The 15,996-nt window shown below is 54.0% G+C and overlaps 1 protein-coding gene across 1 annotated transcript; it reads right to left on the bottom strand.

The window, feature by feature from the left end:
- Nucleotides 1–3,139: 3,139 nt before the first annotated feature.
- On the bottom strand, nucleotides 3,140–15,297 carry BATF3 (basic leucine zipper ATF-like transcription factor 3). The gene is made up of 3 exons (XM_037027598.1): nucleotides 15,145–15,297; nucleotides 12,278–12,382; nucleotides 3,140–3,698 (listed from the first exon to the last, which is right to left on the bottom strand). Exons 1-3 carry the CDS (start codon nucleotides 15,214–15,216, stop codon nucleotides 3,513–3,515), a joined length of 363 nt encoding a protein of 120 aa, XP_036883493.1. The 5' UTR covers nucleotides 15,217–15,297; the 3' UTR covers nucleotides 3,140–3,512.
- Nucleotides 15,298–15,996: the final 699 nt, after the last annotated feature.

Genomic DNA, 15,996 nt, shown 5'->3' with positions numbered 1-15,996 from the left:
TGCCACAGTTCAAGAACGGCCGTGGGATACATCCACTGGTTCTTTCCCTTCTTGAATCTTTGGGTGCTGGCCACCAACTCTCAGTTTCAAAAAGTCCTGCTGGTCGAGTTCAGCTTTTTGTGGGATCCTGACATTTCGGAGGGTGCTTTTTTTTTGCCTGGCCTCTGGTCAAGAGGAAAGATTGGGAGGAAGCTCAGTGAAGGCCGGATGCTCAGAAAATAGCCCTGCTCTCTAGGCCCCTGGACACCGGCACCTGCTGGGCATAAACGACTCGCCCTGGATTTGGAGCAAACGCTGACGTCCTGCACACAGTTGCTGAGAACTTAAACTAGTTTGAGAAGAGCCTTGAAACGTGGATGGATAGATTAGGTAGCGGTCATTAAGGGAAATCAGGGAAGTTCCAAGTGTACCTCTGGCCTTTAAGGATGGCGTCTTAAAATGCAAACACCGGACTCTCCCTCACTTTCCCTCAAGAGTCGTGGCTGGAATTCTGGACCCGTGGCCTTTCATCTGATCTGTGATGACATTTCCGATCTTCCTAAAAATACCTTACCAGAAAAGGTCATACTAGAACACCCCAAAAAAGCAGGTGAACTGTCGTTTCCAGAGGCAGAGTCTGCCGTGAACACAGCCCGGACGTAGGACAGAGTTCTGCAAGCATGTCATGCTGAGCACACTGGCATCTGCTAAATTCAGACTTTCGGCGTGGCTCATGCTAACGATGACGATGTCCATGTTGACAATGTAACCACATCGATCTCCCTTGTCCCAAATGGATGGGGGTGGGGACAATTTCATCAAGGTGGGCAATATCCAAATGAGCAATTCAGGAATGTTCCCTTGACTCCAAGCATAGAGCAGTGTCCGAAGATTCTGGCCTTGGCCAGCTCCACTCTTATACCCTGCGGTATGCAGCATTATTTGGAGGGGTGGGGGGGTGGGTGCTTTCAATAGCAAACCCTCCTGGGGATTCAGCATAACTTCCCCAGGAGCAGAGAGGGTTTAGGTTCAGAGCTCAGGGATCCCCATCACCTTCTTCTCTTCCTCCTTCTCTTTTCCTGTTTCTTTCCTCTCTCCTTCCCTTCCACTCTCTCTCCTTCCTCCTCTCCAGTCTTCTTTCTTTCTGCTCCCTGGTTGTCTGTTATGAGCCTTCTTGCCGTGGCGTGGATGACTCTGCCAGGGCTTCCAGGATGTCATGGGAGGGAAGACGCGTCAGCCACACTCGGGGCTGCCCCTTTACTTCTAGCTCCTCCTGGGGCAGAGCCCTCAGCCCTGGTAAGTCCACAAGACTGCAGAAACCCTAGCACTGATGGGGAAGAAGAGAGGGGCTTTTGGATCTCTCGCTTTCCTGCTCGTTCGAGTCATTGTTCTCAGCCAAGATTTGGGTGACAAACTGGGGTCTGATTCAGCGATGGAAATCCCAGGCTTCAAGCCCGGGCTGGTGCAAGGCAAGGGCGGGATTACGGACAGGAAGTGGTGTGGCTGCATGGGTGTGAAGAAGGGCTTCCTTTCTTGCTAACACTTTCTCAGCCTCCCTCCCTCCCCCCCCGCCCCCCCCAGCAGCAGCCAGTGCAGACGCCTGCATGGGGCCTGGCGCACAGCTGCAGTGTGAACGGAGCCGAGCAAAGCCAATCCCCACCAACTTCTCTACTGCCCTTTCCCTCCTGGAATAATCTAATCGTCTCTGGAGTTTATGCAGAATCCCTGCTTTGTCCGAGGAGGAGTTGGGGAGCTCAGACAGCCCCTAACACTAATGGGAGCTTCAGGAGAACGTCCTTTGCAGCCAAGTTCCGTTCTGAAAACTCTCGTTAACAGCTCGTTATCTCGGAGGGACATGGCCTTGGCAACATGACTCAGAGCCCGGGCTACCTTAGTTTTGGTTCCCTGGCTCCAAATGTACTGTTTCGATATCAAAAGTGAAGGCCTAACGGTCCCTAACTGAGAGCTCAACCTCAGTGAACGCACAGCTTACGGAGGCAACCCCCCTGTGCTCACCAGCTACTTTGAATAAAGTTCTTGACCGCAGATCGCACCGTTTGCGCATTGGAGCCAAGCGGCTGAACCTGGGGGAAATTAAGGAGATACAGGAAGGCCTTGGAGGAATCATACATGAGATGAAAGTTTCTGACCAGGCGGACGATGGAGCTCTTCATAAAACAGGTGAAAACGGATCGAGAAGCATGTCTGAAGGAAAGATGGTGGGGTCATAAGTAGTTTTGAATGTGTGGAGGGGAACACACCTGTGGGATGTCCTCTCAGACATGTGATGGGAAGCTACATACAGGTCTGCCCACGAGAGAGAGCGGGTTCTGGGTGCAGATGGGGGGTTGGCAGTAGAGGGAGAGATGGTGGCTGAGCTCTTTATACAGTGAAGCTGGTAGAAGGAGAAAGAGAGGAAGGAACGCAGAAGCCAGTATCCTAGGCTGTTGGAGAGTAAAGGAAGAGAAAGCCTGAGATAGTCCCGTTAGACCTGGCGACCAGAGCTTGCTGGGGACATCCGAGTGGGCAGTGTCAGTGAGGTGGCAGGAGCGAAGGCTGGATCTTCCACGGCAGAGACTAACAAAGTCACACAACCCAGTTCCTCCACCCCAAGCACGAAGCTAAGTTTCATTCCCCGACCTCTCTTGTAGCAGGGATTGAGGTCTGGCCCAGGGTCTTCGGGCAGAAAATGACTCGCTTTCACCCCCAAGATGTAGCCCCTCCCCACCCCCTGCATGGACCCCTCCTCCTGAGTCTCCCAGCCCAGGGGCACTCCAATGCCTTGGGCTCACTAATGGAAGAAGTTTGGTCCTTGAGTCATTATGTGGAGCCCTGGGGCTCCAGCCAGTGGGGCTGGCAGGCACAGACACCCGGGGTCAGCAGTGCAGGGGGTGAGCAGCCAGCTGGACAGCGGTGACGGCAGGGGTGAGGGCAGATTAGCCAGAGGGGTCTGCAAGCTGGGCTGGCAGAAGGTCCCTTCGGCCTTTGCTCTGCAGCCCCCAAAGCTGCCTTCCCATCTAGTTTGGATGTAACTGCAGGGGAGATGACAGGGAGGGGGAAGTAAGACCCAGGAGCTGTAAAACAACCTGAGGAGACAGCAGATACCTCAACAGGAAGAGAAAACGTGCTGCGTCTCTAAATTCCAGGAACCTGGCAAAAGGAGAGATAATAACCATCTTTATTACCCAAATTCTAGAGAAAGTGGTTCTGCATCACAGCGGAACCTACTAGCTGCCGAAGTGGAAGTGAAGTACTCGGGAGGGTGGTCTCCTGATCTGGATCTGCTCAAGGTTCTCAGAGTCAGGGGCCCGTGGGATGTGTCCCAGAGCTCCAAGGAGGAGCCTGGCTGTGGGGGAGATGACCAGGACCAGGAAGCAAGACCCATGAGCCACAAAACCACCCGAGGAAACAGAAGATGACCTCTTCAGGAAGAGGAAACGGTGGACGAGGCCTGGCCGCAGGTCCCCTTATACACAGATGTGGAGGGAACCCTCCTCCCAGGTGTGAGAAAGACCAAGGCTCCTCGCTGGGCTTCACCGGGGCAGGCAGCTGGTCACTGGGTCCGGCCGCAGCACCGGGACCAAGTTCATGGGGCACAGCAGCAGCGGGCACATCTTCTCGTGCTCCTTCAGCGCCTCGCTCAGGTGCTTCAGCTCCTCCGTCAGCTTCCCGATCTCTCTCCGCAGCACTGTGTTTTCCTGTTCCAGGCACTCATACTCCTGGGCAAGACAGAGAATGGGCAACATCTGAGACGCATTCTCTTCTCCTGTCATCCTGGCAGATCTGCCTGCCCTGTGATGCTCACCTCCTTCCCACGAAAGCTTTCTCATTAACTACACCCCCCCCACCGCCACCACTCATAACCAGCTGTTCATTTGCTTCATGTCTCTCTCCTCCTGCCAGGACCAAAGGTTCGTGCAGGCACAGCTGTAGTTATTGAAAAAACTTCATAGGAACCCTGACTGGTGTGGCTCAGTGGGCTGAGTGTTTGTCCTGCAAACCAAAGGGCCGCTGGTTCGATTCCTGGTTAGAGCAGATGCTGGGCCGTGGGCCAGGTGCTTGGTTGGGGTCGGGGGGAGATGTTTCTGTCGTACATCGATCTTTCTGCCTCCCTTCACCTCTCTCTAGAAATAAATAAATAAATAAAATCTTTTCTTAAAAAACTTTATGAGATAGCCTTTACATGAAATAAAACACACTACTTTTTGGCGTATAATTCGGTGAGTTTGAACAAATGGAAATAACTATGTTGATTGAGATAGAATGTTTCCATCACCCCGAAAAGTTCCCTATCGCCCCTTTGCAGCCTTCCCTTCCCCCAGCTGCTAACCGGCGTTCTAAAGGTCACCACTGGGGCCACTGCTGTAGACAGCCCCAGCACCCGGAACAGTGCCTCAAACATCAGAAATGTTTGTTGAGTACTGAGTAAATGAATGAAAACACCCCTTGCTTTGGCTTTGCACCAATACTCACGAGGTAAATTTCCTCTACGTCAGAGCTTATGGGGGCTTAGGACCAGAAAGGATCAGCGAGACTCCTTAGCCCACCTCACACAATGCAGACACCGGGGAATTCTAGCTCAGACATCCAACCCACGCTGAGCCCTGTCCCCTTCAAAGACAGTCCCTGCCATTTCTGAGTGGCTGTGGGACAGAGCTCCTCTTTGCACTGATCCAGAAACTCTCTCTCCTTCAAACCCACCTTTGGGGCTTGCTTCCACCTTAGGGAACCACATAGAGTAAATTCAATACTTTTTCAACATCACAGTTCTTGAAATGTTAGGAGACAGCCCATACCACTTCCCTTTAGGTATTGCCTGGGCTCAACTGTCTCAGGTCCTCTGGGTTCCTTGGTTTGAGGACTCCTGGGCCCTTTGCCCTCCTAGACCTCACCCAACACATGCTCCAATTTGTCAGGAGCTCTGGGAGAACACCATTCCCAAAACGCAGGACATGCCTCCAGGGATGGCACACCTGACCGTGCAGAGGGCCGACTGTGGAGGAACCTGTTCTGGGCTGGACAGGAGCCTCTTGCCACCTTGCCCTGGGGACTCTGAGCATGCAGAGAAGTTTGAGCTCTGTCTGCACCTGCTGCTTCTCTGTCTGTCCATGAAGAACGACTGATGCTTTGCAGCCTAAGAACAGGCTTCACACTTGTCTCTGCCGAATTTCACCCTACCCCCTGAGCACCTCCCAGCCTCGCAAATCTTTAGAATCTTGATTGTGTTGGCTCACAGGTTTTCAACACCACAGGCTGTCCGCCAGCTTGATAAGCAGGTCAAGGAGGTCTTCCTCTTTTTCCCCCATCCAGGTCATGAATGAGCTCTAAATACTCAGCCAATTGGCAGTGGCCCTGCAGCGGTCAACAGAGACCCCCTAGGGCTTATCTAAATCTTCCTTAAACCTCATTTAAATCTCCCTGACACGTGGTTTGAAGTCTTTTCTAGGTCAATTCATACCTCAGGCTTTATTGCACCATGCAGACCATGCTACCTGAGTAGGGGTCCCAAACTTGTTATCCGTCACAGCTTTTCTCTGACCGGTAATTTTTAAGGAATAGCACTAAAAATGTCAGATCTTCTTAACAGGGTCTGAAGGCAAAGGCACATTCCTGACTCTGCCCCCGGACTGCCTTCCTCTTTTTCTGTGGGTCCAGCTCAAGCCCTCCACCTCCAGGAAGGCTGCCATGATCACAGTACCTAATGGAAGCACATTTTTTATTATCTTATTCGGTCTTGTGTCATATTCAGTCACAATAAAACAAGGTTTCTCTCCAAAGATCAGAAATACATAGCACCTGGGCCTCTGCTACCCTCTCTTGTACCCCTGCCTGACAGGCCCCCAGTACTGACATTTAAGTTCTCGGTGACCCTCAGCCCTCTGTCTCCTTCTCCTCTAGGCATCTTCTTCCCTCTAAGGACAAGGGGCCCCAAGGGGCTGCATGCAAAGGTCATCTGAGCCATTGGGCCTCTGCCTCTCCTGGGCAGGCTCTCAGGGTGGTCTGGAAGATTCTCCAAGGCAACGGGCCTCCCCCCTTCTCCCACAGGCTGTGCTGGGTCAGACTGGCATCACCTGTTCTGCCTTCTGCACCCCTCCATGCCTAGCACTCCCAACTGCTCATGCTCTCCTCTGGCCTCTGATAAGCTCTAGTTCTAGGGTCAGAATTCAGACTACAGACCCAGCAACCAAGCCCTCCACAGGCAAGGGGAGGTCTGGATGGGAGACAGGGGATAGAAGCCCCGGCGCAGCCTGTGGGAAGCCTGCCTGCAGCAGGTGGATGCTAGGCTCTCTCTCTCTCTCTCTCTCTCTCACACATACACACACACACAGACACACACACACACACACACATACTTCACCCCACAACTGGAAGTGTTCGTCACTTCCAAAGAAAAGGAGGATCGATTTAAATGGCTCCGATGCACTAACGTTTAAACTAGATTCCAAAGAATAGGAAATCCTCTTCCTGTGGCAAAATATTCCAAACTGACTTTCTGTATCGACTGAATTTTGGGGTGAGGCACCGTGAGCTTCTGAGCATCTTCTCTGGAAGCCACGCGGAGTCAGGTTGCTTCAGCTGCAGCTGCTCTGCCCAAACCCCAGCCCAGGCCGCCCAGCAGGCCCCTCGCAGGCCTTCTCCTCGGGGACTTTCTCCTCTGGGATTTAAGTTTTACTCACAAATATGCCCAGGGACTTTTATCGAGCCGAGAGAATACAAAAGAGAGAAGAAGTACAAATCTTCCCATGAGACCAGTTCTACAGAAATAAGAGGAGGAGCTGGGAGGGGAAGGAGAGGAGACGAGAGAGCTCGGAGTGGGGACAAAGAGGAAAGAGTAAGGCCCCCCTCACACTGAGAAGAAATCACCTGGAGGACTCCGCATGCGTGAAAAAGAAAAAGGACACTAAACTCTTTGTCGTTCTCAAAGCGATGCTCAGTTCAGCTCAGCAATTGCTGGGTTTCAAATCCCTCGCCCCAGGAGGGCTGAGGTCACTGCACTGCCTTCCCCCAGTACCTGCCCCAACACTGTCACAAAGCAGCGGCTGCGGATTAGAGGTGGTGCCCCACTGCGAACCCCAGTTCCGTCTCAGAAATGAAGCTGTCTGGGGCAGTGACTGCACTGGGGCGATCTGGGCATGCCCAGGGACATGGGGAGTGTCTGGAGACTGTGTGGGGAATGGGGTGCTACTGCATCAGGATGGCAGAGGCCAGCCCCCCAACAACAAAGAACTACCCAGCCCCAAGGCTGAGAAGCCCTGGTCTGCGCATTTAAGAGGCTGACCGTTGAATGGGAGGCTGTCTGGGAATATTCAGGATTTGGGGTGCCTCCGAGGCAGAGGGAAGGATGAGACGTGGCAAAAAAGATAGTGCAGGAGCCAGGGCCCAGAGATGCTAACTAGGCAGGGGACCAGGGGAGGGAGAAGGCCACAGGAGGACACAGTCACACACGGACCCCGTTTCACAGGCGAGAAAACGGAAACTCTGAGAGGCGCCATGACTTTACCAGAGTCACGAGGACTGGAGCCTGATCCCTCATTTCAAGGTCAACTGCCAAACTCCTGCAAAGGCAGCAATTCGGCTTTCGCTCGGCAGTACCTGGACCCGAATTTCCCCCCGGGGTGGTTACCAGCAGAGACGGGCTGTCAGAGCTCGGGGTTTTATAACAAGCCGATTCCCGAGGCTGAAGCTGATGCCTTTCCCAGCAGAAAAAAATGTGTCACCAGCAAGGACTGTCAAAATTCATGTCATCGTCAGTTTCTAAACCAAGCGAGGACTGAACATGAAGCTATTCTCTTAGAATATGCAATATCTGAAAGACCTTCAGCAGCACATACCACAACCGTGCTACTCAAGAAATTGGTCGTGTGTGACTTTTGGGGCTCCTGAGGATGGCACTGCTGCCTTCCTTCTCTGACTCAAAACGCTCTCTCAGTCTTACACCTTTGGGTGCCTGGCAACAACCAGTCTGACCCACTTCTAAGAGCAGCGCCTTAGGGCTTGTCTTAGGGAGCTGGGTGGTTCGCTTGGGTGCCCGTCTGTGAATGTGGACTCGGGCGGGTGCCTGCTATTCAGAGATGAATCGGGGTCGAAATCCCCCTGAGAGGTGTAAGCACTCGGAAGGGCTGACTTGAAAAGCCACAGAGAATACTGAGGTCAGCGGAGGCACTGCTTCTCAGCACTGCAATCGGGCTTCCGGCAACCCCTGGCCTGAGGAGAAAACTCACACTGAGGAGCAGCCCCAGCCTCGCTCTGGCTTGGCCTGTCCAGGCTCTCTCCCACTGCCCTGCCCTTCAAGGAGGTCCTGTTCCCAAGGACCGTTCTCTGGCTTTGGATATGGAGGGGAGGGAGGTGGCGGAGGGACTTAGAGAAGCTGGGACTGAAGGGGTTTTCCAGGGTGTTGGAGATGAGTGAGTGAGGTGGGCAGGGGAGAAAGCTGGGAATTCTAAACAAGTCTTGCTCTAAGTATTCCCTTTCATGGCATTCAAGAAAGGCAAATAGCCCTGGCCAGTAGTAGCTCAGTTGGTGAGAGCGCCATCCCAATATGCCAAGGTGTTGGGTTCGATCCCTGGTCAGAGCACATGGAAGAGCCAACCGATGAATGCATAAATAACTGGAACACCCAATCGATGTTTCTCTCTCTCTAAAATCAAGAAATAAAAAAATTGTAAAGAAAGGCAAATAAAGATCGGAGTGAGTTTGAGATGTTCAGCCATGTACCCCAGAGTCTGGGATCAAGGAATTTGTGGGACAGCGACTCAAACCTCCTCAGGGACTAGCAAGCTGCTGTGGCTGTCTGTGGCTGTTTTCTGCCCCTCGCCACCTCCCTGTGAGCTGGCCTCCTTCACACCAGGAGGAGGTTGGAGGAGGGGTCTCCCCACTCTGGGTCCCCTCTCTCTCTTCCCACCCTACACGTGGCCGGGGAGCCCAGGGGGCTTTCTGTGAAGACTGAGAGCAGCGCCCTAAGTCCCCTGCCCTCGGCTCACTGGAGCACGGTGAGAGTACTCCTCCCCACTTTTTAATCATACATCCCACCCCCCAACACAGAGATCTTTTCGAAGTTTAAAAATAATCATTTTTTACTATGTTGACTTTTTTTTCACTAGATCCCCAAACTAGTAAAAAAGATCCCCATAACTAGGATGTGCTCCCTGGAAGGAGGTGGGGAATTAACACGGAGGGATTCTTCACCTGGTACTACCCTTGGGCCAGGCACGATGCTCTTCTTCTACGGAAGGATCGGACACTTCCGTTTTCCTGAGCCAGACACCAGCTCCCTCACACCTTCTTGTCACCAGTGACCTGTGTGTGGCTAGTAACGGCGAAGGTGTGGCCCCCCCTGGCACCATGTTTGTCAATAAAGCTGTCCTTGCTGAAGCGATCCGCTGGGGCGCGTGGTGCGCATCCATCCTTCTAGCTCACAGAGGCAGAGGAGAAGGGAGGGCTCTTCCGTGGAGGGACTGGGTTTCAGACCCATCAGCCTCATTTCTGGAAAGGCCACCTGGCAGGACTAGTCAAGTCCACGGACAGCAGAACAGGGTAGGAACCCCACGGAAGGGTCCTCCACTTGCCGTGCTAAGAGGGCAGGCAGGACTACGTGTAGCGCCACCCCAGGTGGTTCACTCGGTTACCGAATCCAGCCACGGCAGACATTGACAAAGACCTGTCTTAACTCTGTAGTGAAACCATTCTGCTGCCTCCCGTGATGGGCAGAACAATGTCCTGCCCCTCAAAGGATCCCATCTGTGGAGCCCGTGGACATGTTAGCTGAAGTGGCAAAGGGACTTTGCAGATTTCATTAAGAGCCTTAAAGTGAGGGGACTATTCTGGATTGTGCGGGTCACCCGAGGTCACCACAAGGGTCCTTGGAAGCGAAGGGAGGAGTCAGGAATCAGAAAAGGGGATGTGGCTATGCAAAAAGTGTCAGAGTAATGAAGCATAAGAAAGACTCAATGGGCCAGCTAGCTTTGAAGATGGAAGGGGCCCACAAGCAAAGGGGCACAGAGGCTTCTAGAAAGTAGAAAAAACAGGACACTGGTTCTTCTCCAGAGCTTCCAAAAGAAATACAGCCCTATCGATGCCTCGATTTCAGCCCAGGGAGAGCCATTTAAGACACCTTACCTCCAAAGATAATGAACCTGTGTCGTTTCAAGCCACCCATTTTTTTTGTAATTCGTTACAGCAGCCACGGGAAACCAATATTCTTTCCTCGGGAACTCCTATGCCTCCCAAAGACAGGAGTAAGGTGCCAGTCCTCTCTTTGTGACCCAGTGGCCATGCCCCGCTCACAGTAGTGCTTAACAAATATTTGAGGAATGAATGTACTTGACCTTGCTCTGAGAAAGATCCTGCTCAAGTCATTTAGTCGCCTCTATACACATAATCATGTGAGACTTAAAACTGAGTGTCCTCTTCTGGGTTTTTTTTTTTTTTTTTGGACTAGAAGGTTCTTGGTGGGGTTCGGCTGGGGGCGGGGGAAGCCCTCGTTGCCCAACAGGCGCACGTCCTGAACCCAGGGCTGTGCACTGAGGGCCGCAGGCCCTCTCTGGGCGTTCTTTGGTAACGAGTTGCTGGAACCAGAGGCCTTCAGGAGCAAGGGGGTAGGGAGAAAAGAGGCCGAGGCACTGCAGTGCATCTGCGGGAACTTTACAGAATGAATACCATCTGGGAAGGGCCTTCTCTCACCCTAGTTGGAAGAGCCTCGGGCCCAGCCTTCCTACTTCCGGGAAAGAATCGGATGGAGAATGTATGCTGTGCTGGGAACTTGTATCAGTGGGTCAGCTCTCCCTGGACCTGTGCATGCTGAGTCTCTGCTCTCTTCGTTGTCAAAGGTTTCAGAGACTGTCATTCTCCCTCGAAACACCTCAGTCTCTTCTCTGCTGTCAATGCCCCTGATTGGCCTTGCTGAGACAACTACGGCAAGAAAGTACGCAGGAGAGAGTTCCACTGAAATCCATAATGATTCACATCGATGCCGTGCAAAGACGAGAGCTCGGGACTGTTGCCCATTTCCCAGACAGACCCTTGGATGCCTCAGAGGGCAGCTGCTGATGGGAAATGGTGCCCGTGTCCTGGACGACACGATGTGGGAATCACGCGTAGGGACCGAGGATAAAGGAAGAGTTTAGGATAAACCCAGGTTCTCGATTTCAGTGATGAGGAAGACTGTTAGCTCCATGAAGTACAAATTGAAGACAATGAGAAGAGACGTCTCAGGGTAAACGGAGCATCTATTATGGCCGTGCTGTATGAGAGGAGCCTGCAACAGACCCACTGGGAAACACTGGAGATGGGAGGATGGGATTAGGGCTGGAGCAGAGGTCTTTCCTGGAGTGACTGATATTGGCAGCCAGAAGTATAGATTACACTCCCCAGGGTGAGAAGAAAAAGGACAGAATGTGGTTAACAACATTTAAGACCACAGAGGTAGAAATCTAACAAAGAAATCAAGAGAAAAGGTGGTTAAGAGGGTCAGGAGTAGTGTGAAATATGTTGTTGTTGTTTGTCTTAGAAATTAATGACCTTGAAAGAAGGTTTCAAAAGGGGGAGGGTCAGGCTGGCCAGGTGGCTTAGTCGGCTGGACCATCGTCCTGTGTATCAAAAAGTTGCAGGTTAGTTCCCTCGTCAGAGCACATACATAGGTTGTGGGTTTGATCCCTGCACCCAATCAATGTTTCTCTCTCACACCAACGTTTCTAAAATCAATAAACATATCCCTAGATGAGGATTAAACAAATAAAAAAGAAGAAGGGGAGGGTCAATGGTGTCAAAAGTTCCAGCAAGGTCAAGGATGGTGAGCCTAGAAAGAGGTCCTTGGACCAGGCACTAGTGGTCTCAGCAAGAAGAGCTTCTGCAGGAAGTGTGTGTGTGTGTGTGTGTGCGCGCACACACACACACGTGCACATGCGTGTGTGTGCACTGGATGGGAGGTGGCAGAAACAAAATCAGAGGATTGGGGAAAAATGGGAACTGAGGCTATGGAGACAGCACCACTCTCTTTAAGAAGCAGAAAAGGGAGGAAAGAAAAGAAATGGGCACTAGCTCGAAAGAGAATCAGGATGAAAAGGAAGTTTGGGTTTTATTGCTTTACAAAGAAAGAAACTTGAGTGTGAGATGCAAACAGTGGATGAGGGAGAAATGAAGAGGCCAGTGAGTGAGGAACCAGAACACAGCAGAATTAGCATGCATGTGGCCTAATTGGTGATGATGAGGAAGTGACCTCGCAGCCACCAGCACAGTGCAAGGACAGCAGATAGGTCCTGCCTGGGGCCCCAAGATGTCTCTGCCCCGACCACAGTCTCACCTCATGGAGTTTGTCAGCTTTCTGCGTCTGCTTCTTCCGACTTCTCTGAGCAGCAACTCGGTTTTTTTCTCTCCTTCTGACCTTCCTGTCATCATCTTCAGGGCTCTGGGGGGAAACACGTGGTCAGGAGTGATGTGGGGGCCCCCTGCCTTCCCTTCCTGGTGCTTGTCTGCCCTCTCTCCTCACTCAGCATTGCTCACTGCCTTCCTTGCAGTCACAGCAGCGCTTGTCGCTGCATCGGTGGGGTCAGTGTAGCCCCTCGTTCAGGAGCACGCCAGCCTGTGCTATCTGCGGCCGATCCCCAGGACCACCCTGAGAAATGTGTGGCGTGACCACCACTTAATAGATGAGGAATAAGAAACTCCAAGAGGTTAAGGAACTTGCTCCAGGTACCACCGCCAGTAAGTGGGTGAATGGGAAGTGGAACTCAGGTCTGTCGGACCCCACCAGTGTTCACCAACCTCTGCCCACAGGGTGTGTGCCGGGAAGAGCTGTGTGTGGTGTTGGCGCCACTCGTCGAGAATGGAAAAGGCAGAAGACGTCCGCTACCTGGACCTTGCTGTGTGCCAGGCTCTCTACCGCCACACACAAACGGGGGCTTTTGACACTCTGCACAAAGTGCACTTACTCTTATAACTCACTGCAACCGCATGGCTCCATCAGCGGTGCACCAGGTGACCTTAACCACCACTGACAACATGCTCATGAGAACCATGCTCGACTGTCATTGTGTCTCACACATCTGAACAAATCAGAAAGCAAGTTCATGATGCGTCTTGAAAGCCCTTAGTGATACACAAGATTTAACCAGAACTAGTCGACCCCTTCCGAGAGCTATGGTGGAACAGGCAGGCATAAAAAGGCATCTACCACGGCAAAAACACTCGATTCCGTTAGAGAACATGGAGAAGGGAGCAGCATTTGCTCTGCAGAACCCGTGAGAAGATACCAGGGGAGGGGTGCTGGTGGGGGGTGGGGCAGGGAATCCTACCTTTAAAGAGTTCAAAAGCCAAGAGATCAGTGGGGCACAAACACAGGAAAGCTACTTAATTGTCCATGTTAATTGAAAGCAAATGTTTAGCTATCATTTTATCTGGCTGGTGTTCCAAACAAAAGAGACACATACCATCTCCCCCAAGTAATGCAGGTAAATAATTTTTTAGCATCTACAGGAATAAAGGAGAAGAGTCAATGACACATTCACAAACAGCATAAAATGTAGAAGAGGCCTGGAGCTTAAAAGGAAGCAGACGCAAGGTGTTCAAATGAAATCTTTGAGAGGCAAAGGGGTCTTGGTCCACAGAACCAGAACACCACGGCGGGGATGTGGTGGAGAGGATAGAACACTAGCTTTAGAAATACACAGCTCCCCGGTTTTTGTTTCGCTTTATTTTCTCCTACTGTCAATATGGCCTTGGTGACCATATTCTCTGAATTTTCAGCTATCTCACTTATTGTAAGTGTGATTCATTCATCCTTTCAATCATGTTAAATGAGCACCTACCACGTGCCAGGCCTTGTCCTGGGCACTGGAGAGACATGCCCAGAACTGCAGCCTAAAGCTAGAGGCTGGCATGAGATAAAATGAGACTTTATCTTAAAGCTCCCAGCACACAGTATGCCCTCAGTTACCTCTGTTGAGGTTGCTGCTATTTTTTAACACAATCTTTTTTTAAGATAATTTATTTATTTTTTGAGAGAGGAGAGGGGAAGGAGAAAGAGAGGGAGAGAAACACCAATGTGTGGTTGCCTCTTGCACGCCCCCAACTGGGGACCTGGGTTGCAACCCAGGCACGTGCCCTGACTGGGAATCGAACCTGCGACCCATTGAGTCACAGGTGGGCACTCATCCACTCGGCCCCATCAGCCAGGGAACTGCTGTTGGGTACTGAGTCCTTTATTGTGCCTGTCACTAAATCATGCCTCTTTGTTCCTCATAATCAGAAAGTCATAGGGCACAAGGAAGCTGCAAGCAGCCTGCCCTCTGGGAACTTAAATTCTAAACTGGATTATCACCTACTCGATGGTCACACCTGGCAACCCAGAAGAAACATTTAGAAAGAGGGGAGCAAAGTGTTGAGAAATTCATATATTACTAATCGTATCTCAATTAGTCCCCACAAAAATCATTCGGAAGCCGATGTTATCGTACGTGTGCATTTTACAGGTGGGGAAAAAACCACAGGCTCAGAGAGGATAAGCAAATCGCCAACGGCTTCAGCCCGTGTGCGGCAGAGCCAGCCCCCAGCTCAGATCTGTGAGTCTCCAGCATCATCCTTTGACAGGCGAGAAGCGTGAGAAGCGCGGCAAAGCGACGGAAAGACTCAGTCCTGCTGCAGCAGGTCGGTGGGGAGTCTCCCACCGCCGTTCCTGCAGGCGGGCGGGTCTCCACTCCGCCAAGCGCGCAGTTGTAGAGGCTGCAGGGACAGTCCAGGGACTAAACGCAGGCGCGGGTTCCACCCGGCGAGGGGTGGAGTCCGCCCCCCTGTAGGGCCCCACCTCGGCCCCCTCGGCTAACGGGTCCCGAGTTGCCCCCTCGGGCTGAATTTCCCCTCTCCGCGCCCTGGCCCCCACTGGGACCTCCGGGGAAGGGCCCGGAGCGCCGGGGGTGGGATGGCAGCAGGCGGCGGCGCACTGACAGCCGCGCGGACCCCACGTGCAGGGGAATGCGGATCGCGCGCCGCCCAGCCAGGTGTCGGCGCCCCCCAGCTCTCCCCCTCCACGCCGCGTGCCGGAGCCGGGGCGCCGTCCGGGCGCCCCCGGTACCACCCTCGCGCCCCCACGCCCGCCCAGCAGTCCGCACCCCGGAACCCAGCACCACCCTCCTGCGCCTCCCCGCCGCCCTCCCCGGACCTCTCGTTCGCTACCTGCGGCTGGTTCCCGGGAGCCGAGACGCTCCTTTGCAGGACGCTGCCGGCGGCCGGGAGCCCTTGCGACATGCCGGGCGCTCCTCGGCCCAGCCCGCCCCGCCGCGCCGCCTCGCGGTGGAGCGGCCGCGCGGCTCCCCGCGTCCTGCACGAGCGGCGCTACCTACCGGCGCTCGCCCGCCCCCGGCATCCTGGCGCCGCACCTGCCGGCCGCCGGCCCCCCGCCCCGCCCCTTGGGCTTCCCGCCCGTCGGGCTCGCGTGGCGGAGCGCGAGGCCCGGGCTTCCCCACCCCGTCCCGGCCGCGCGCCCCCGAGCCCGCCCCGCCCCGTTTCCTCCCCCCGGGGCCGCCCTCGGGGTCCCCATCCCACCCCCGCCGCGGCTTCCCGCTGCCCCCTCTCCCGCGCGCTTCGTGGAAGTCACGTGGTGGCCCCGAAACCCAGCGGGGACGCGAAGCCCACCCACGGGAGAAGGCGCTGGGGCGGGTGGGGGATGGCGGGGTCCGCAGGGTCTTTCAGCCGCTCTCGGGGAACTCGGGGTGAGACACGCAAGGGGGCGGTTTGGGGTCGGCGGTTTTTTTCTCGGCCCCATCTCGGCGTCTTCCTGCGCGTCCGCCCCGCCTCCCCCCAGCGCAGGGGTCACGGTCTCGGGGGACTTTCTCCGCGGCGCTCAGTCACCGGGGCGCCGCTCTCGCTCCTTCCGCGTCCCTCGGCTGCGCCACCCGGGAGGCTCAGGCTAGGGGAGGGGCCGCTGGCCTCACCGCGGGCACAGGCGTGGGTGGCCGGTGGCCTCTCCGCAGTGGCCTCACTCCTGCCGTCCCGGTCCGGCCGGGCTGTAGGAGGGGAGAGGCGGGG

Source organism: Sturnira hondurensis, unplaced genomic scaffold (assembly GCF_014824575.4).
Source record: "Sturnira hondurensis isolate 20B ecotype Veracruz unplaced genomic scaffold, ASM1482457v3 Scaffold0019216, whole genome shotgun sequence".
NCBI classification, from domain to species: Eukaryota; Metazoa; Chordata; class Mammalia; order Chiroptera; family Phyllostomidae; genus Sturnira; species Sturnira hondurensis.
The sequence above is the reverse complement of the archived record's forward strand: the minus strand, read 5'-3'. Positions and strand labels throughout refer to the sequence as shown.